The following is a 23,191-nucleotide window of genomic DNA, read 5'->3' as shown; positions in this document are numbered from 1 at the left end:
AGGGGAAGAACAGGGCAAGGAAATGGGTAAAGAATATCCAGATTCCGAGAAGTGTAGAGGGAAAAAAAGGAAGGACCTTGAAATGCATATCCAGAATTTCTTGAAACAGGTCAGATGTGTCAAGTGGTTAAGAAGGCACATAGGATATTTGTCTTTTATGTCTAAGGCATGAAATACAAGGGCAAATATCGTAGAACAGGCCACAGCTGGAGCATGGTAGAGAATTTTGATTACTGGGAAGTGTGCAATCGTGTAGAAAGCATGCAGAAGAACTTTGCGAGTATGTTGGCAGGGCAGCAGAATTTTAGTTGAGAGTAGCGATTTTAAAATCTGGAGTTGTCTTTAGAACAAAAGAAACAAAATAATTAAGATATTTAATTATGATGCATAAAAACCATGAGGAATCGAGGCAAAGTGAGCAGGAAGGCCCTATTGCTTCAAAGGTTCATTCATTGTCACATACGCCAATTGGTGTAGTGAAATTCAAGTTGCCATTGCAGCACATTAATAAGAATACAACACAACATTATAAAGGAGTTTAACATTAAACATAAGAAAACATCCCCCCACAATGGTTCCCACTGTGAGGAAGGCACAAAGTCCAGTCCCCATCCCCTTGTCCACCCATAGTCGGGCCTATTGAGGCCTCCACAGTCGCCGCTAGGGTGGCCAGATGTTTCAGGCCTTTCTCGCCGGGTGATGGTGCCCCGGCGTCGGGAGAACCCTCTCAGCAACTTGGGATAGCTGGAACGGCTGCATCCTTACTGGAGCAACTAGGTTAATATAGGTGGGATATAGAATTAAGTTCAGTGGTAAGAGAATCACTGTGCATATGCGCAAGAACACAAGATACAAAAAGAAAACACAAGAAAACTGCACAGGAAAATCTGAGGGTAATAGATTCAGTAGATGCACAGAGTCGTTTACTCAGAAGAGTGGAATCAAAAACCAGAGGACATAGGTTTACGGTGACAGAGGAAAGATTTAATAGGACTCCGAGGGACAACCTTTTCACTAAGATGGTGGGTATATGGACCGTGCTGCCATATGGGCGAAATACAGGCAGGTGGGACTAATGTAAGTTTGTCTGAAAGGCCCTTTTCCATGCTGTATGACTTTATGAGTAGGTTACTTGGCCACTCAAGCCTGCCCCAACATTCAATTCGCCTGGTGAATCTTCTGTGGCCTTAATCCAATACCATGTATCCTTTCTTAGGCAAAGGAACAAAGCTGCGTGTGGCCTCATCCACACACTGTACAATTGCAATATAACATCTATTTTTAAACTCCAACCCCTGTGCAATAAAAGTCAGTATTGCATTTGCCCTCTCAACTATTTATTACATTTGCCGGCCAGATTAGGGTTGCCCATCTGGTTCACTTATGTGGTAAATGGGGTTTGGAACTGCCTGAGATCATATTGGAGTGATTAACCCACATCACCTTAAAAAGCACTTGAAGAGCTCTAATCCATGAGACCATAGGCTGAGCTAAGAAATGGGCTGTTATAATTCTCTTGTGTACTGTAAATTTCTATGATTCTTGGATACTGAAACTGCATACAATAATAAACGTGGTCAATGAAGTTATCATTGGCAAACCTTTATAATAAAAACTGAAAATGCTGCAGGCCAGGTATGCTGAGTGTTATCAGCAGTTTCTCTTTCTGTTTCAGATTTCCAGAGGTTCCATCTTAATATTCGTTATGTTCTTTTCTTTTCTACTCTCATTAAATTTACATTATTACATTATTCTTGTCCAATATATATCTGTAATATTCAGTCTGAAGAAGGGTCTCGACCCGAAACGTTACCTATTCCTTAGCTCCGTAGATGCTGCCTCACCCGCTGAGTTTCTCCAGATTTTTTGTCTACCTTTGTAATATTCAGCAATTACTAGTTCTATACAACCATGTTTCGTTTATCCCTGTCACATAGAAACATAGAAAATAGGTGCTCAGTAGGCCATTCGACCCTTCGAGCCTGCACTGCCATTCGATATGATCATGGCTGATCATCCAACTCAGTATCCCATCCCTGCCTTCTCCCCACAAGGTCCACATCTAACTCCCTCTTAAATATAGCCAATGAACTGGCCTCAACTACCTTCTGTGGCAGAGAATTCCGCAGATTCACCACTCTCTGTGTAAAAAATGATTTTCTCATCTCAGTCCTAAAAGACTTCCCTCTTATCCTTAAACTGTAACCCCTAGTTCTGGACTTCCCCAACATCGGGAATAATCTTCCTGCATCTAGCACATTGGGAATAATCTTCCTCCATCGAGCACATCTGGATTAAGAACGCGGAACAGTACAGCACAGAATCGGGCCCTTCCCCCCACAATGTTTGTGCCGAACATGTTGCCAAGTTATGCCCTGTACATCCGCCTATACATGATCCATACCCCTACATTCCCTGCACTTCCATGTGCCTATCTATCGAATCTGCCCCCACCACCACCTCTGGGATTGTTACTTCAAATTATTTTTTTGCATTCTCTCCATGTTGTTTTGAATGCTGTACAGGCATTTAACTTTGTTTATCTATATTACTAAAACTCTGTTCTTGACCGGTTTTGGCTTTCACTGCTGCGGTTTCTGAGAGTACGCCGCCACCTACGGCCGTCATTTTTGGCCACCTCACTCAGAGCCCCCCTCCGCCACATGTGTGCTGAGGATTTTTCCCGTCGATTAAAATTGACAGAGATATTAATGTTTTTACAACTAAATTGGATAGTTATATGGATGGGAAGGGAATGGGGGGTTATGGTCTGAGCGCAGGTATATGGGACTAGGGGAGAATATGTGTTCGGCACGGACTAGAAGGGTCGAGATGGCCTGTTTCCGTGCTGTAATTGTTATATGGTTATATGGTTATTCCCCATTCACTCTGCTGCCCCCGCTGGAGGGAGGGGGAGGGACTATAAAACCAGGAAGTGGTGTGCCTCAATCAGTCTCTGCAAGTGGTGTGCCTCAATCAGTCTCTGCAAGTGGTGTGCCTCAATCAGTCTCTGCAAGTGGTGTGCCTCAATCAGAGCTTTGAATGACACTGACAAATGTCTACAGCACTGTGAGTACCCTTAATTTGGTTTTGAAAATGAAAATATGGTTAGAGGTAAAAAAAAAGCACTGCCTGCAAATGGTGGTTTGGGTTGAAGTAAAAAGGCACTCTCTCCCCCCCCCCCCCCCCCTCCCCTCCCCCCTCCCCCCCCCCCCCTCCCCCTCCCCCCCCCCTCCCCCTCCTCCCCCTCCCCCCCCCTCCCTCTCCTCTCCCCCCCCCCCTCCTCTCCTCTTCCCCCTCTGTCCCTCTCTCTCCCTCCCTCCCTCCTCCCCCTCTCCTCCCCTACCTCCCTCCCCCCTCCCTCCCTCCCTCCTCCCTCTTCCCTCCTCCTCTCTCTCCCTCTCTCCCTCCCTCCCCCCTCTCCCCCCTCCCTCTTCCCCTTTTCCCCTTCCCCCTCCCCCTCCCTCTCCTCCTCCCTCCTCTCCCCTCCCTCCCCCCCTCCCCCCCTCCCTCTCCCCCTCTCCCTCCCCCTTCCCTCTCCTCCTCTCCCCTCCCCCCCCTCCACTCCCCCCCCCCCTCCTCCCCCCTCCTCCTCCTCTCCTCTCTCTCTCCCCCCTCTCCTCCTCCCCCCCCCCTCTCCTCCCCCACCCTCTCCTCTCCCCCCTCCTCTCCCCCCCCTCTACTCCCCCCCCTCCCCCCCTCCCTCCCCCCCCCTCTTCCCCCCCCACCCCCCCCCCCCCCCCCCCCCCCCCCCCCCCCTCCCCCACCCCCCCCCCCCCCCCCCCCCCCCCCCCCCCCCCCCCCCCCCCCCCCCCCCCCCCTCCCCCCCCCCCCCCCCCCCTCCTTCCCCCCCCCCCTCCTCCCCCCCCCGTCTCCTCCAATTCCCCCCTCTCCTCCAATTGCCCCCCGCTCTCCTCCAATCCCCCCTCTCCGGGAGGGGGGGTAGTTAGTGTGTGATGCTGCATGCCGCCTCCCCCCCCCCCCCCCACAAACGCACGTTGAGGGAACAGACCCAACGGGTCGGCACTTGGTCTAGTATGAACTATTCTTCTCCGATCATTCTTAACCATTTAATATTCATGCCACGTGTATTTTTAGTTTTTTTTATCATCATTATCTTTAGTTTGGCATGACCTTTACTCTCATCTATTTTATCTTAGATTAGCTTTGTGGGATGACTTTAAAGTTCTTTATTCCTTAACACTTTAGGGATTCCACATTGTGAGACACATTTTGGGTAATGGTTTTATCATGTTATAAAATAATATACATGATGGACTAGGGTCATAAGCAAGAATTTTAATCTATAATAAATGTATTAAAATTAATATTAAAAAAAATATTTAGTTAATAATTACAATTATTTAAAAGAGTCTCAAGGATTAAATTGATAGTAAAATCTAAGCTTTGAGTTGGTAGAGCATTTGTTATTGTTGTTATTAGACTCCTAGCAGACCTCTTTCTGCAAAGAGACAAATGTTGAGAATTCAGGAATAATTATTTTGGCTAATACATTGTACGACAATGAGCCCAAATTTCAACTGAAACAAAACATGGTCTAAACATTAGGTGATGTTTTAGGGTCGGGATCCTTCATCAAGAAGCCGCAAGGGACCCTTCAAGGACCCTTTTTCCACCTGAAGGAGGGTCCCAACCTGAAATGTCACCAATCCATGTTCTCCAGAGATGCTGTCTGACCCATTGAGTTACTCCAGCACTTTTTTTGTAATGCAACATCTGCAGTTTCTTATTTCTACTTCTGTTGTCTAAACATTGCTCTTCATCATGACATAAAAGCTTTATAATCAACCTGAAAACACTTATTTGCTCTCCAAGGGTTAACAGAGGGATGAAAATTGAATCTTCAAAGGAAATTAATACAATTCTTTCTTCGCACTTTCTGTGTGCTCCTCAAAAATGTTTTTTTTTATATGCCAAAACACATTTTTCGCCCATAAGTGTTTTGAAATGTATTGCTCTTCAATAAAAAATGTAGAGCCTTGTTTAGAATAGCTGTAAATTGTTTTGGTGGAATTTTGATTTGCAATGTACTATTCAAAATTATTCCTGAAATCTCAAATTTTGTAGGATCTGTGAATACCTACCATGCATTCATTGCCCATTTCTAATTGCCTTTGAGAAGAGGACGGGAGCTACTATATTGAATGGTGACTATCCCTCTGGTGAAGGTAATTCCACAGTTGTATTGGAGATGGATTTAAATCTCATGATGATGAAGAAGCAACAAATAGTTTCCATTAGGACCATGTATGACTTGAAGGGGAATCTGCAGGTGCAGAATATCTTGTCTACCTGCCAACCTTGGTTGGAGGTTAGGAATTTGTAGAATCCTTTTGGTGTAGCCTGTACGAGGAGCTGCAATGCATTCTGCAGTTGATTCACAACCCAGCCAGTGTTTGCCATGGATGCAGTGAATGAATATTTAGGGTGGTGGGTGGGGTACCAGTGAACCAGGCAGCTCTGCCATCTACGTTGTTGAGCTGCTTAAAAGTTGTCGGAGGTAAATATTCCTTTACACTCCTGGATTGTGTCTTATGTATGGTGGAGGGGCTTTGGGATGTGAGCAGGAGAGCCACACGTGTAGGATTTCCAACCTGCTCCTGCAGCTATGTTATAAATGTTTGGTGCAGTGAAGTTCCTGGTCACTGGTGACTCCCAGGGTGTTGATGGTGGAGCACTCGGCCAGTGCCACTTTTGCAGCATAAATACGATCTGCCACTTACTAACCGTGCCTGAATGTTGTCTTGGTCTTGCTCTCTGCAGGAACAGACAGGTGAACAAATGTCCCCACTTCTGACCATATGAAGGTAGGAAGGTCATTTGATGAAGCAGCCAGCACAAGGTGTGGAGATTAGATTATTGTGTTTAAGAAGGAACTGCAGATGCTGGAAAATTGAAGGTACACAAAAATGCTGGAGAAACTCAGCGGGTGCAGCAGCATCTATGGAATGAAGGAAATAGGCAACGTTTCGACCCGAAACGTTGCCTATTTCCTTCGCTCCGTAGATGCTGCTGTACCCGCTGAGTTTCTCCAACATTTTTGTGTACCTGAGATTAGATTATTGTTTTGAGGAATTTACATGTTGATGTCCAGGGTTGGGATGATTGGCCTCCCAACAAGTACCATCAGTTTTTGCCAGGTCTGAGTTCAACTATTGGGAGTACTTTCTCTTCATATTCATTGAGGTCAGTTGTGTGTGGACTCCTTGATCCCGCAAAGTATATTCTACACTTTAGACAGCAGTTAATGAGAGATATTATTTCACATCCAATAATTGTACAGTGCTTTGATCTCCTTTTGATTTGTATGTGTTTACAATTGAAGACAGGAGCCCACAATGAATGTTGAAATCAGTTGTTTATATATTTTTCTAGGATTATACTTATCTCAGTCATTGATACCTTGAATTTTAGGCAATGTTCAATCATCAAGCAAACTCTGATGAACAGTTATTTTCTCGTTCATAAATTATTGGAGTAGAATTAAACCCGTACAGTCTACTCCGCCATTCAATCATGGCTGATCTCTGCTTCCTAATCCTGTTTTCCTATGTTATTCCCATAACATGTAAACATGGAAAGTAGGTGCAGGAGTAGGCCATTCGGCCCTTCGAATATGATCATGGCTGATCATCCGGAATCAGTACCCTGTTCCTGCTTTTCCCCCATATCCCTTGATTCCGTTAGATCTAAGAACTATATCTAACCCTCTCTTGCATACATCCAGTGAATTGGCCTCCACTGCCTTCAGTGGCAGAGAATTCCACTAGCGCATCCATAAGTCCTGACACCTGTTCTAATCAAGAATTATCTCTGCCTTAAAAATATCCGCTGATCAGCCCTCTGGTTTACACCAAAGATAGACACAAAATCCCTCCTGCAGATAACACTTCACATATGTATGATTGGATGTATCACATTGTAATTTCATGTCCACTGTTGCAAGTTGTTTTAGTACGTGTTCACGATAGGAGACAAAAAGTTAAAACATGGATATCCAAAATAAAAATAGATCATGCTGGAAATACTCAGTAGGTCCAGCACCATTAGAGGAGAGAAAAATACGATTATATTGCCTCAACCAAAATAGAACCCTTGAAATATATTAAAATCTTTAGTCAGAGGGTAGTTATCTGTTGAACTCATATATTTCACGTATAAAGATATTATATTTGTGCTCGCTAGTCTCGTCATAAAACTGCAATGAAAAAGCCCCAGGGGAGGCAGCGGTCACATCTGCCTCACTGAGGGGGCGTGTCTTGAGCCCAGTGGAGGGAGAGCGAGCGTCAATTACATAGGCTCAGCCCATGTAATTGACGCTGCCTCACTCTCCCTCCACGTTAGCTAACTTCAGCAGCGGTGGCACAGCACTGGATTTCACCACTGGCGGCGCTGACTGGTAGGTTGATTCGTTGATTTGTAGCTGCCGATTCGGAGGCTCTGGGCCGCTGAGAGCTCCCAATTGGGCCCCGTGCCTGAGGGGGCCCCATGCTGGAGTAATGTACTCTCAGCTCGGGTAGATCTACCCCGGTTGGAGGGGGGAGAGAGGGGTGTAGGGGGAAGCAAGGGGTAGACAGGGAGGGGGGTGTGAGGGGGAATGGAGAAGGGGAGGTGGGTTGTTCCCTCACGGTCCCGGGGCAACGCTCACGCCCCTCCAGTCGCCGTGCTTCACACACACAGCCCCAGGTCCATCCCTCTCTCTCCCCGGGGAGACGCGGTGATCAATACAGGGAGGGCCGGGCCACTGATACTAGCCAGTGCCTCCCCAGCCATTGACCACACCGCACATCACTGGTGTAATCCTGCTTTAAGTCTACCATAACGATGGACTCCTATATATCGGCGAGTCCAAGGGCAGGCTCGTCGATCGTTTCGCTGAACATCTCCGCTCAGTCCACCAACACCTACATGATCTTCTGGTTGCTAAACACTTTAGCGGTTGTTCCCGCTCCCATTCCCACGCTGACCTTACTGTACTGGGGCTCCTCCACTGTCACAACAGTGAAGCCCAATGCAAATTAGAGGAACACCTCATATTTCGCTTGGGCAGCTTACAACCCAGCAGTATTAATTTTGATTTCTCTAACTTCAAGTAACCCTTGCTTTCCCTCTTTTCTCCGTCTCTCCCCATCCTAGTTCTCCGACCGTTCTAACTGTCATCCTAATTAAATTTTATCTTTATATGCTTGTTTGTCAACTTCCCCAGCTACCAATGATCCATTCTACATTTTCCTTGATCTTTGTCCCCTTTGACCTCTCAGCACCTTACCCTTCCTTATCTCCGTGTCTCCCTCTCCCCTGACTCTCAATCTGAAGAAGAGTCTCGACTCGAAATGTCACCCATTCCTTCTCTCCACAGATGCTGCCTGTCCCACTGAGTTACTCCAGCTTTTTGTGTCTGAGGGGAAGATGACAACGAGACATACAATCAGTAAAATTACCCAGCTGCCCTAATTTGCTTTCCCGTTTCATTTGATCCTGTCTCTAGTCTCATTTGTTGATTGTGAATGTTTAAAAAGCAAAGGGTACCTTTTAGAGCCTGTTCTTGCACCAAATCATACTTGAGCACCTTTCACTGTCTTTTCCTTTTTAACTGTTCTGCCTTGTTAATGCAGTCAATTTAATCTCTCATCCATTCAAACTTTGATTTTGATTTTAAAATTAAATACATTTGTGAATCGTATTCCTTCATTGGAGGCGTATTTAAACACACAATATTCTTCATTGGGTTTCTGCAAATGAATAAAAACCAATAACATTTTCAAGCAATGCTAACACCAAATGAAGTGGACCTTTTTTTAACTATTGCTAATTTAAGCTTGAAGACATTTATCACCCTGGAAACCAATTCAGTAATTCATTTACAAACAAAGCAGAAAAATGGTTTTCATTTGAAGTGATTTTCATTTGACGAGTGGCAGACAAAACAGCTTTGAATAATAACTATACTGAGTTAAAAAAGTTCCCACGGTATATAACTACAAAATGAGGGAGCACTTCAGTGATATAAGTTTCCTTTCCCAGAAAATATACGAATTATTCATTTGACGAGTTTACAATGGAAAAATAATCATCTGACATTTTAATCACTGAAAATGTTATTTTGTATTAATCCCTTTTTTACAGGGTTTGTGGTACATATACTTTGGAATTTCTGTGTATTAAAACAAAAATCCCTAGTAAGTTCAATACAAGCACCAGTTTTATTGTATAAGATGCTATACTCCAAAAGATAAAAATCATCATCTACCTTTTATCTTGTAATATAATGCCTGAAACCACTGCTATTCCCTTGCAGTGTACTATCGTTCGCTATGGTATGTCTTCACGACGGCGATGGCTGCAGGTCAGTGCAGTCAGCGGAGACGTCAGGACCAATTGGACGTCGACCACCAGGCCCACCGCAAGCACAGAGATCCCGAGACCCTTCACAGCCAGAGCCCAGCCCCGCAACTTCTTCTGCCGGGGTCAAGGCGCAAACTCGCGACCTTTGGCATTGCGGATAAAATTGTGGCACCTGTCCCACATCCAAATAGGTTCCAATGCCGGGGTCAGGACTCGTTCCCAGAACTAAACTATTTCTAAACTAAACTGAACTAAACTAAACACACATTTGATATGGCAAGTATGAGAGTAATTAGGTTTATGGGACAATATGCATATATATAGGATATAAGAGCAGAGATGCCTAACATTCTTTCTTTCTGAAATCACATCATTTGCAATATAATGATTCTCTTTATTAGCCCTCCCACTTGTTCTCATTGAGTACCATCTGCCACCCCATTCCCCTGGAATCTATGACTATTTTCATTATTCTACTTTGCCAAGTTATGAGTTATCTGCAAATAGCAGTATCCAATATGTCATGTACTGATATGCACATTTTTTGCCATTTCTAGGTGTTTACAATCCTATTTCAAGTCTTATTAAGATATACATAATGTAACATTGCAATTTTAAATTGAGCAAGGACCTTAGTAGTTGTATCTGATAATGGCAATATTTTGGAGGATTGATGTTAAAAAGTTACCCTCCAAATTTATCCATTCAGTAGCTAAATGCGGGAGACCAAGAAGGCAGCAAATGCAATCCAAAATAGGTTTGATTTGCTGATCTTAGCCAGGGCATTAAGACTCACTTCACGACCCTATTTTAAAGTTATTCAATAAATAACTGAACCATTGTGGCCACACGGCCTGTCAAAGTTAATTGAGCAAAACCCAAAATGCTGGAGAAGCTCAGCAAGCCAGGCAGCAAGCCAGGGGAATGGACTATGGTAACATTGAACATTCCTTGTTTCAAATATACCCTGGATCCACTCCCCAACGCTTTCTCTACCATAATCGACGATTGCTATGTAGCTGGCACCTGCACATGTGCAAATCTGGTTGATTTCATCAGTTTTACTACTAACTCCCACCATGCCCTCAAATAATTTCTGATACCTCTATCGAAATTTCTTGATATCTGTCGCCATCACAAGACAGACTGTCAACTGACATCTACTGCAAAGCCACTGAGTTCCACAGCTTTCGAAACTATACATCCTTGCACTGCCTTTTGCAAGAACGCTTACCCCCTTACTCTCACTTTCTCTGCCACGTTTGCTCCCAAGATGAGGCATTCCAGTCTAGGACATTCGAGATGTCCTATTTCTTCAGCAAAGGTGGTTTCTCTACTGCTGCATCCTCCCCCATTTCTTCTTCGTCCAGTCTAGGATATTCGAGCTGCCCTCTTTTTTCAGTAAATGTGGTTTCCCTGCAGCAGCACCCGCACCCATGTCTTCTTTGTGCCCTGGAGTTCTGTTCTCATGCCCTGTCCAATTCTCCAATTTAATGTAAACCCCTTCTCTTTTCCCTGCTCCCCCCCGTCAACACCGCGTTCACATATTTATCCTTCCATCTCCCACCACACGTTATCATGCTCCGTTGCTCATCGTCCCAGATTTCCATTTTATCACCCCATTTCTGACCTGGACCCCTCTTCCCCTCACCTCTAGACTTTGACAATTGGATGGAATAAGTGACAATCACCCTCTCTCACCTGTATCCACCTATCACTTGTCACATTGCTGCCTTTCTTTTCCAGTTGGAATGATGGTTTCGACCTGAAACATGATCTGTCAATTTCTCTCCAGGGTGCTACCTGACCCGCTGAGTTCCTTCAGCACTTTTCTTTTTTGCTCAAGATTTCAGCATCTGCAGTTCCTCGTGTCTACCACTGTTCACTGCTGAGGCTGCATTTCAATCATTGAAACTTAGGGAGAGCACCGGCTATTTGTGAAAACCAAACTCTGGGTAGGGAGTAATACTCCCAAGTGATGAAAATGAATGGAAAAAAATGTTAACATTCTTTATAAAAAAAATAGTTGAAGAGAAAACCACACCCTTCGTTTTTTTCAACTGCTACTTTTGAGCCTGTGGATAATGTTGTACTGTTCCTGAGCATTTTCTAAAACTATCAATATCATTAGCAAATAATTTGGCTATGTATGCAGTGTTTAACAAGCTGTAAACGTTTGCATGAAAGTTGCATGTATTTTCTAGCCTGAGCATCTGCATCTAAAATTCAAATGATTAGCAAATATTATTTGCATGGCTATGTATGCATATTTCTAACAGCGTAAAGCTTTGCATGAAAAATGCATGTATTTGGATAGCAATAAATCGCATGGGATAAAGGGAATGGAGGGTTATGGTCTGAGCGCAGGTATATGGCACTAGGGGAGATTATGTTTCGGCACGGATTTAGAAGGGTCGAGAGCTGTTACCTGTAATTGTTATATGTATATGTACAAATTCAGGGCAAAGCGACATGGGTTTTTTAAATGTTTAAGAAGGAACTGCAGATGCTGGAAAATCAAAGATATAGAAAAATGCTGGAGAAATTCAGCGGGTAAGGCAGCATCTATGGAGCGAAGGAAATAGGCAACGTTTTGGGTCAAACCCCTTCTTCAGATTGATGTGAGGGTGGGGGGGGCGGGAAGAAGAGGAGCCAGTGGGTTGAGGGAGCTTTCTGTTCTGGGCCTCCTCCATGGCCAGAGTGAGGACCACTGTAAATTGCAGGAGCAGCACCTCATATTTCGCTTAGGAAGTTTGCACCCCAGAGGTATGAACATTGACCTCTAATTTCAGATAGTCTCTACTTTATCCTCCCCTTCTCGGCTCTCCCTCAGCCCACTGGGTCCTCCTCTTCCTTTCTTCTTCCCACCCCTCCCTCACATCAGTCTGAAGAAGGGTTTTGACCCGAAACATCGCCTATTTCCTTTGCTCCGTAGATGCTGCCTCACCCGCTGAGCTACTCCAGCATTTTTGTACATATTTTTCAATATTTAGTCAGTTAATCATAAAATTGTTAAAGCACAGAAGATGGCCATTTGACCCATTGTGTGTGTGTATTTTGGCTCGCAGTAGATCAAGATTATTTTCAGTTACTTCAGTGCTTTAAGGGCCTGTCCGACTTACGTGTTCTTGGCACGCAAATTGCGCAACTTCGTGGTCGCGTTGAGGCATACGGGCATCGTATGGCTTCGCGGGGCCGGTCTCACTTAGATGCGTGGAGGGTTATGTAGTTTTGCGCGACATTACATGGGGCTCCGAAATTTTTGTAGTGAACGATGCAGGCAAACGATCACCGAACTCAGCCTGGGGCTCACGGCCGTTGCGGTCCGGATCCGCCCCCACTTCTACTCCCAGAGCGGGGCCAAGAAAAGTGAAGATAGACACAAAATGCTGGAGTAACTCAGCGGGACCGGCAGCATATCTGGAGAGAACGAATGGGTGACGTTTTGGGTCAAGACCCTTCTTTTCAGACTGAAGAAGAATCTCGACACGAAACGTCACCCATTCCTTCTCTCCAGATATGCTGCCGGTCCCGCTGAGTTACTCCAGCTTTGTGTCCATCTTCAAATGACGTTACGCGCTCCAGACGGCTGTGCGTACGCATGTAATCGCGCCCTGACCTTCGCTCGACCGTCTCGGCTCAACGCGACCATAAGGTCGCGTAAATTGCCTGCCAAGGACACGTAAGTGGAACAGGCCCTTGAAGGAAACTTTTACTGTGATCAGGAACAGTGCCATTTTGCTTTTGTGCTTTAAGAGCATTCCTCACATTTTATATTAACAATGTATATTTAATAATGATTGTTCCAAGTTTACTATACCGTAAATTTTGAAAGATAACCTAACAAAGTGACTTTGTCTCGACCCAAAACGTCACCCATTCCTTCTCTCCAGAGACGCTGCCTGTCCCGCTGAGTTACTCCAGCTTTTTGTGTCTATCTTCGGTTTAAACCAGCATCTTCAGTTCCTTCTTACACAAAGTGACTTTTGACATGTGTTGAACCAAGTATTTAATTGCCCAACTATCTGGATTATTCTCTTGTAAGTCCACAGTCCCCACCCTCTGTCCCCAAAATTCTTTGTTACTCACTTGCTCTTACTCCCTTCATTTTTATCTGAGTTCACTATCTGCCTCTCATGGCCCTGTCCCACTGTACGAGTTCATTCAAGTGCTCTCCCGAGTTTAAAACAAATCACGATAAGCACGTAGAATGAACGTAGCGGGTATGTCGGAGCTCGGGGACGTCCCTTAACGGCTCGTAACGCTAACGGCAGGCACTTGGGAAGACTCGCTAACGGCAGGTAAGCTCGGGAAGACTCGTGAAGATTTTTCAACATGTTGAAAAATGTCCACGAGAGCCCCGAGTACTTACGCGCGGCCATTACCGTAAATCTCCGAGTTCGAATCGGGGCAAACTCGGGGAGAACTCTTGAATGAACTCGAACCGTGGGACAGGGCTTTCATTCTCTGAGTCCTATCTCCAATGCATTTGTTTTCTCTCATATTTTCCTTTCTCTCGATCACACAAATCTCTTTTGTTCTGTTTATGTATACAGGTAGGTCTGATATAATGTGATAATTGCATTCTTAAGGAGCTCTATGTTATGGGAAATTGCTTTATAAAGGCAATGGGGAAAAGGGGTTTAGTGGCTAAAAGTTTCAGACTCAAACAACAAAACTATTTTGACCACTGGATTTTCAAAATAAAGGTCTTTTCAATAGCAAAAAGTTTTTTTCTGTTACTGTAGACTAAAAATACTAAAGGCCATGTGTTACATTGTTTAATAAATGTACAAACATCAATGGAGATGTAAGCTTCAATGGCCACACGTGTTTGAAGTAACAGCAGCGTTCTTAAAATACATTGGTGCCTAATTACTGTGGGGAGGTTACAGGGAAACGGACCTCACCACATATTGTTTAAATCCAAGGCAGCTTTTTTTCTGCTTGTCAATTTCCAAAGTATCTTTAGATGGAAGATAGACACAAAAAGCTGGAGTAATTCAGCATCTCTGGAGAGAAGGAATGGGTGACGTTACGGGTAGAGACCCTTCTTCAGATAGTTCTCTAGCATTCGATTGAAATTGAATTATAACTAATTAGGACCATAAAATGTAAATAATATTCCCTCATTACTTGCGTTATATCCAATCTGTGTTATGGAAACTCGCATTACAGCAGAACTACTTGTACTTGCTTCCTTATTTTTAATTTTCGGTGTTTTTAAACTATTGCTGGTGTCTATTCTCCTGTACCCATCCTTTCTCACTTCCTCAGTTCTTCTCCTGAATCTCTATTCTCAATACCTCCATCTCTGCCTCTTGCTTCCAACCCCCTCCTATTTCTCAAACCCTCTTCTTTTCTTGAATAAACCTTCACACTGTCTAAAAACTTAAACGTTTAACGAGAAACAAAAATATTGTCAAGGGAATGGAAGTTTGAATAGACTTCTGTGTTTTATTTTTTAATTGCCCTACAATATAACGTTTTACTCTTTACTAAGTGTTAAAAGATAATATGTTTCTGTGAATATTGTGCCTAGTTCCAGTCAACCTCTAAATAGGCCAACTCTAAACATGAGGGGCTACAACAGTTTGGTGCCAAATATGTTTTCCTTCAACTTCATTGGAAAAGCGACCTAATTTGCTTAGATCCATTCCCTTTTCTTTCCAACAGCAACCATATTGTCAGCAAACTGAAAACAAATCATCTTATTTCTGTCTCCATCAAGAATCGGAGCAAACCAGTTATGTACATAGATACAAAATGCTGGTGTAACTCGAGCATCTCTGGAGAGAAGGAATGGGTGACGTTTTATGTCGAGACCCTTCTTCTACCTTTGATTTAAACCAGCATCTGCAGTTCTTTCCTACCAGTTATGTTCTTTGTGTACAGTGCAGATAATGGATCAAGAAATGGATTGAAACTTGACCAAGAGACCATAAAATTTCTTCAAAGACTTGCATTTGATGCACTTTGTGCAAATGGGGTGTGTGTGCATGTACACTTTAGGATATCTTTTAAAAAATGCAGGGCATTGGTGGAAGTCATGCTGAAAGTTTTCCGGAGAAGTTAAGGAACCTTAGAATTAGATGAACTCCTCTTTAGAAAATAGATTTTTCTGCTAGCAAAGGTAACACCCAGGCTTAGGAGACTTCGAATCTGACAAAGGATAATAGCTAAGACTTTGCTTGTATTTTTTGCAGTTCTATGATCTACTGATTTGAGATCAAAGGACTGATTTCAAATCAGGATTGTGTCCAGTATTTCAATAATGATGTGCAACCATGATCTATTTAAATTAGATCAGACTTTGCCTAAAATATGTTGGAATGTTATACTGGAATCAAAAATTGTGTGTACTGAGTATGTATTTACTAAAGAACATTGTTTTTCAAATTAGAAGTGTTGTTTTCTGAGGCCGGAGTTAAAGATTTGTCTACATTAAAGAAGCACAGAAATTAAACCTTTCATTGCCTGGGAGGCATTCAACACCTTCAAGGGATGACAAGTTAATTTAATGCGCACCTTTACGCAGGGGATTTGGACATTAATCGTGACTGATACATACAAAACCAGTCTGACTCCTATTTTCTATGTTTCTATATTGGAGACGTTCAGCCATGAACACAATGAATGGCGGTGCTGGCTCGAAGGGCTGAATGGCCTCCTCCTATACCTTTTTTCTAAATGATCTCTGGACAGGAAGTAAATCTCTCTCCTTCTCTTTTGTTATCTGGGACAGTGATACACAGTGAAAAATAATTTGTCAGAGATTGGTTAGTCAGAATACTGGTAATTAATAACTGGCTTATATTTCATTTCCTGCCAAATTAGTTTAATGGATGTTTCGACGAGCTAATGGTACGCCTTCTAATTGTAACAGCGCCCCCTGGTCTCGGTTACCACCCTGATCCCCGTCACCGGCAGACTGGCCAGGAGCGACCGAACCTTAGCACCATGGAGCGGAGGTCACAGCCAAATAAGTAACATCTGTGTCCAATAAACTGATTTTGGATTGGCCTATCTGAAGATAAACCCGGGCTGGAATGGAAAAGTGAGGGAAAGAGAGAGAAGGGGGGGGAAAGTGTGACACCTCCCTGCTAGCTATGTTCCCCTATTGCAGGTTTGGAGGAAAACTGAGCCATTGCGACAGACCCAAGACCATCGGTACCACTTAATGGTCAAGACTGGGCTGCCGGGATGAGTCCTAGATACCCAGCGCCCCATCTGAGGCCAAGACTGAGCGGCCGGGGCAAGCCCTCTACTGCTAGTGCCTCTATCTTATCTGCCCGCAGACAACGAGGGACTGCGCCTGCACAGAGGCAAGTACTAAGCCGCCAAGAATAAGCCTGAGACCGACACCTCATCTCGAGGCAAGGATGAACTGCAGGGACAAGCATGAGGACACCAGTGCCTCTTACCTACCCACAGACAATGAGGGAATGTACCCATGCACAGAGGCAAAGACTTCTTCCTGCGTATGGCGTGCACAGTCTAAAGTTGTAGGACAACTTGTTCTATTTGATCTTATTTGATTGTGCACACCAGGTTGATTGCATTCGTCAAAACAGGGCGGACCACGTGAAGGTTGCAATCTCCCACCCCAGGCAAAGACTGAGTGTCCAGGATAAGCCTGAGACCGCTAGTGCCTCCTCGTCAAGCCCAATCTGAGTAGCTAAGACAAGCCTGAGACTGCCAGCATCTTCTCTCCAGGCAAGGGTGAACTGCAGGTACAAGCCTGAGATCGTCGCACCTCCTTCGAGGCCAGGACTGAGCTGCCAGGATTGGCCTGAGATCGGCAGAACCTCCTCACATGTGCACTGACAATGAAGGACAGTGCCCCCACCTGGACCTTCTTGTCACCATAAATAGACCATATTAAGTGAGTTCACTCTACTGTGAGTGTTGGAGTAACCCCGGCGTCATCCCTGACACCACATAATCCACAGTAACCTTGACGGTAACTTATTTGTGGTAATATCCTCTGATTACTAAACCATTTGCCTGTGGAAAGTTGCTTTTTTAATCGTTAAAACTATAAATTTCAAAATCTCTATCAGATCTTTGGTTAAATTACTTTGCTGCACAGAGTGCAATTTTTTTTCCCTTCATTTTATCTTGGCAACTATATTTCCTCGTCTCTGGTATCATCGTAGTAAATCGTAGGCCATTCTCTCAAGCCTTGACATCCTTTTTAAAGTGTGATGCCGGAATTACTACATATAGCATATTGTCACCTGGTGACACAGGGAAAGCAATAAATGTGTTTCTACACATTGGCGCTGCCTTACAGCGCCAGAGTCCTGGATTCGATCCTGACTACGGGTGCTATCTGTCTGGAATTTGTCGTGATCTTGTGGGTTTTCTCCGGGTGCTCTGGTTTCCCCCCCACACTCCAAGGATGCTGTAAATTGCGCCTAGTATATAGGATAGAACTAGAGTACAGATGATCACTGGTCGGTGCAGTTGGTGGGCCGAAGGGCCTGTATCCACGCTGTATCTCAAAGCTAAACTAAATCAGTGTATGTCGCCCTCTTCTGATACTTACTAATGTTATGCAATACTTGTGTTCACATCAGCGCGTCTCACAAATTCATAAAACATTTAAGACTCACGCTGATAAGACTGACTTATTGATGCAAAACAAGTGGTTACCGAAGCAGATTTGACTGAGTGAAGATTAATCTGATTTGACTGAGTGAAGATTAATCTGTCAGCTTGGGTTTTGTTGAATAAAACGGGAGACTGAACCAAACTTGCACTGAACCACAATAGATGGAGTAGGAAGAGTATTGGAGCAGCGGGATCTCTGTTTACTTTTTTATTTTATTCTTATTTAATACACCGATCTTCAACCAGCAAACAAATTAGATATACCTTATACATCTGTGAGTTCTTTCATTAGAAACTACAGCTTTGACTGGCCAATGTTTGTATATTAACTACTGTAGTTAGGAATAATCTAGAGGCAATCAGTTTATGCCTTGTGACTCTAAAGTTCTCAGGTGATGCAGAGGCACATTTCAGGTGGGTAAAACAGACACGGCAGGACAGGGATAAGCTTACTGCTGAATGAAAGTCTCCTGACAGCGATAATATTTTGATGGGAAAGAACTGCAGATGCTGGTTTAAATTGAAGGTAGACTCAAAATGTTGGAGTAACTCAGCAGGACGGGCAGCATCCCTGGAGAAAAGGAATGGGTGACGTTTAGGGTCGAGACCCTTCTTCAGTCTGAAATGCTGCCTGCCCCGCTGAGTTACTCCAGCATTTTGTGTCTACCTTCAATTATATTTTGATAATAGTTTAAGTTCACTGGAAATGCACACATACCAAAGTGGCTAGGGTTTACAGGCTTTGATGTTTATTTACAGGCTTCCAAGCTGAAATACTTCCATTCTATCAGTCTGCCTCCCAAGGCAGGATCTACAGTGAAAATTCAAAGTAATCTGAGAAGCATTGCCCTTCATGGTTTCCTGGTGTCAACAGGACCTTGGCACACAATTTACCTGGGATGAAATCTGGATCTTAATTTTAATCTTGCATCTAGTTAGTCCTGCACAAACTAGATAGTATTACATAGAACACAGAACCTGCAGTCCAATGGGTGATGTTTCTGGTCGAGACCCTTCTTCAGACTCTGAAGTCTAAAGAAGGGTTTCGGCACGGAAAAGCTCCCATTCCATAGAGATGCAGCCTATCCCGCTGAGTAATGCCCCTGTCCCATTTAGGCGATTACAGGCGACTAGGCTGTCGCCATATGGTCGCCGGGGTGTTGCCTGTATGGTCGTATTGTCTCCTCAGTCGCCCAAAGAATCGTAGTGTTTTTCTGATCGCCGTTGGATTTTGAAATGTTCAAAACTTTTAGGCGACAGTGGGCTTGATGCCAATGAGCGTAGCTTGACTTCTCCTGACGTAGGTGTTGTCGCAGGTGCTGACTTCGATGAATTCCATTGCCGACCACCTGCATCAACCGGTGACAGGTACCGGCCACTGAATTGTCTTCAGTTGTCATCAGTTGTCGCCAACAGGGTCGTACCTTGTCATAGCTTGTCGCGGGTGGACGTAGGTGTGGTCGCAGGTGGACGTCCTAATGGGTCGCCGGTTGTCGGTAGTTTGCCGTAGCTGGACTTCGACTAGGTGGTAGGTTGTAGATATTGTCGTAGGGGGGTCCAGTCACCGTTTTTTTCAGCGACTTGCTACGACTATGACAGTCGCCGAAAAAAATCGCCTGAGTGGGACAGGCCCATTATTCCAGCATTTTGTGTCTATCTTTGGTATAAACCAGCATCTGCAGTTCCCAAGCTATTCACTGCATGTACACTTGGTGATATTATGTTTTATATTTTAACCAATTTTGTTAGTTTTCCTGAAATGGTTGTTTTATGTGAATGGCCTTTAGCTTGGTCTTTCTCCAAGTGGAAATGTCTCCACATCTACCCAACCAAATTCGTTTATAATATGTATAACATTAAAGGCCTTGAATCACCTCCCAGCTTGGTATTCCAGAAAAAAAAACCCTCAGCCTGTCCAGTCTTTGCTTCAAATCATATGCTCCACATATTCTGTACCTTCTCCAGTGCCCCAATATAATAAAAAATACATTGTTTTTCCTTCTAGCCATAAGCCCTGATGCTTAATTTGCTTTTTCTAGGTTCATGAACCATCATTCATTTCTATTGCTCTGTGCCTTATTCCTCTGGATCTCTTCACCACAAAATGATCATTATCCAGAATGTGTCTCTTCTTCTTCTCATCAAATTAAACCAGTTCAGATTGAAATTCTTAGGTTTATATAGCATTGCAATCTCTGCTTCCATTGTGAAAAATGCATGCAGTTGTAACAGCTTCAAAAAAACTATTAATAGTTAAGCAAAGCAAAGAATGCTGGGGGAAAAAAAACAGGTCCTATTAAAGTAAAGCATGAGAACCCTTTAAATATCTGTTGTTCAGATTCTTGGGCAAGACATGGAGTTAGTTGTTGACTGTTTTGCAGTGTCCCATTAAAATAACAACAGTAGTTAACACAGGGAATCTGGATTTCTGACGACTGATATGGAAATGCAACTTAATTTATTTCCCCATACTTTTTAAAAACATTTTCACGCTTGCAATAGGCATAACATGTTTCATGGTATTTATTAATGACTGTATAATGAAATATTCCATTAGTTGAATTATGGGTGGTTTCATTATGAGGATTTATTATTCAATAAAATTAAAGAATTATAGCAAGTGTATGTACAATGATATGATCTGGGTTACTATAGAACATGGACATCAGCGTAAAAACAGTTCTCAGGAATAGAACCCTTACGGAACCGAAAGACTGCCTGTACAAATACTTTAGTGGTTGCTGTCAAGATTTTCAGAATAAAGGGAAGTTGTTACATAAGGTTTAGGAATGTTTTGTAAGTTAGTCGTGCCATGCATGCAATACCCAGCAGATTTGCTCATTTTCCTCTCATTTCCTTCCCAACCCACCTGTCACAATATGTCACATATATGCTTCTTCTATATTTGTTATATCCATTTGTACCTTAGTGCAGCCAGGCTGAATGCATTAAGAGAACTACATTTGTTTTTCAGGCAGCAGCTGTAACACTTTTACAGAATGAGTCAAGTCCAACCTGTGAAGAGCCTCCTCTACCTGGGAAGATGACAATTTCTCCTCCATGTGCCACCTTGGGACTCGGGCATCCAACACCTCCCCCATCGAATTCAAATCTTGCAACAGCAACCATATTAACAGATACAATGCCACTGACGGAACAATCTGAAGGTCACTACTTTCTTACGCCAGAGGAGGCTCCATCACCTCCAGGAATGCTTAACCTCGGTACTCCTCTCACTCAGAGCCACACCATGCTCGTCCTGAACGCAGTCATCCAGGATTCGATGCACGAGGATTCAGTTCGGGGCCTTGTCAAGCTAAGTTCGGTTTGACCCATTCTAACTGTCCAAATTCCAATTGTTGTTGTAAGCACCATACCAGGAAATGGTATTGTATTTCCAGCACAGACTCGAAATAAAAGATGATCACTATATTGATTACAGACAATATGTGGCAGAAGAAGAAACGCCACCCTGTGTTACTCAGACAAAGAAGCAACACAATGGATCGTCTTATCAATGGGGCCATAGCAGAAGACAATACAACTGCACTCAGATACTGAATAAGTGTTACACAGCATTAAGTGTGCTCTACTTTAAAGATGTTGCACAGTTGCGATCATTCGGAAAGATCAATGAAGTATCAGGCTGCTGAAACAGAACACTGAGTAAATCAATTACTAAATCTTGGAAACTTTATTGTCATTCAGACCTTTCGGTCTGAACGAAATTAACACCGTATGTATGAATCATCTTTATCATCAAAATATGAGTATTTCATCTCTTGTGTGGGCGATTCAGAATAAGTAATTATAAAGGTGTTCCAACAAAGCCAGTTTGAACTGTAATCTTAAATCACTAAAGTCACACTGTAAACAAGTGTTAAAGAACCTGTGTAAAATATTTTGCTTTCCAAAGAATACAAACAAGGGCAAAGGAAAGCAGACAAGTTAAATACAATATTCTTCAATTAATCATTTTTTGGGATTGAAAGACCACGAATATTAAGAGCCACTATTGACTTATCATTTATCTCTTTTTTATGTACAGTGTTTTAAAAGAAGCTTTGTTGTGCCATGTCACCATTTAAAATTGGTGATATTTATTAATAAATTGATGACACTTTTATTCTTTAAGTTGATGTACCTGCAAATGTGTGTAATGAAATTCCTGTTTTCAGCTGGAATCCAGATTCCTATCTAATTTTGTCTCACAAATTTCTCCTACATTTAAAAAATATATAAATCTGCATTGTTTGTTAGAGCCATATAATCATGCAGCACTTTATTTGACCAATAGTGATTCGCCTGGAAGCTGCTGTCAAATTTACCCTACTTCCCTGTTCTTTCTCCTTTGCCTGGCAAATCCCATTGAATCTGCTCCTACTACCTGTTCAAGGAGTACAGAGATAATAATTTGGCCTGTGAAAGGAAATGCTTGTAATCTATCCTGAATATTTTTAGCAAGCAAGTCAAAATCCAATTACTGTCCCTCTGAAATAAAAACATTTTCGCCATGTTTACTCCAAACCATTTATAATGTTAAGTTCCTTTGTTCCTTATCTCCTTAGTTGTATGCTCCAAAAATATCTCCTTAGTTCTATGCTCCAAAAAGAATAATGACAGCTCTTCTGGACGACACGGTTATTCTATGTGCCATTTTGGTGCATTTCCCTTTTTACAAGGCCTTAACATGTTTTCTAAACAACAGTATTCACAATATGACACATTAATCCATGTAGGGCAGCAGGAATAATTTATATAGGTTTGCTATAACTTTGAAAAGCAATCAGCTGCAAATGTGAACTAAAGACAATGTTGGAAATAGAAGATCAGGTTATTGACTTGAAACATGAACTCTGGTTCTTTCTGCAGATATTGCTTGTCTACTTCCAGCAATTTATGTTTCTATTTTTAATATAACGTCTTTTCTCCTGTACTCTGTGGTTCTATTTATAAAATGCAGAATCCCTTGGATTTGCTTTAAGGTTTCTTAACTCGCCCAGCCGTATTTGACTCATCCAATCCAAACAAAATCATTCACACCTCACTGCGTTGGTTTTTCTTCCGACATTTATGCATATTTTATGTGTCTGATCTTTCCTCATTGTTTATTATTACTCTAGATTTCAAGTCACCTGCAGGATAAAAGCTATACCTTGTTACCCAAAAAATGTCCAACTGAAACATGCTCCCATATCAATAGCCAGAA

The 23,191-nt window shown here is 43.0% G+C and overlaps 1 protein-coding gene across 3 annotated transcripts in view; it reads left to right on the top strand.

Moving 5' to 3' along the window:
* The window catches only part of LOC129699844 (palmitoyltransferase ZDHHC14-like), a 105,329-nt gene extending 83,213 nt beyond the window's left edge, over positions 1-22,116 (top strand). For 2 of the 3 annotated variants that reach the window (XM_055639974.1, XM_055639973.1), the window contains one exon: positions 20,957-22,116. In XM_055639974.1, coding sequence (XP_055495949.1) covers positions 20,957-21,313 — 357 coding nt within the window. In that variant the 3' untranslated portion in view covers positions 21,314-22,116. Of the gene's footprint in view, positions 1-5,784; positions 5,842-20,956 lie in introns of those variants that run through there. The other variant, XM_055639975.1, reaches the window with a different exon arrangement.
* The last annotated feature ends 1,075 nt before the right edge of the window (positions 22,117-23,191 follow it).

This window comes from Leucoraja erinacea, chromosome 8, assembly GCF_028641065.1.
Source record: "Leucoraja erinacea ecotype New England chromosome 8, Leri_hhj_1, whole genome shotgun sequence".
Lineage (NCBI taxonomy): Eukaryota > Metazoa > Chordata > Chondrichthyes > Rajiformes > Rajidae > Leucoraja > Leucoraja erinaceus.
The sequence above is the reverse complement of the archived record's forward strand: the minus strand, read 5'-3'. Positions and strand labels throughout refer to the sequence as shown.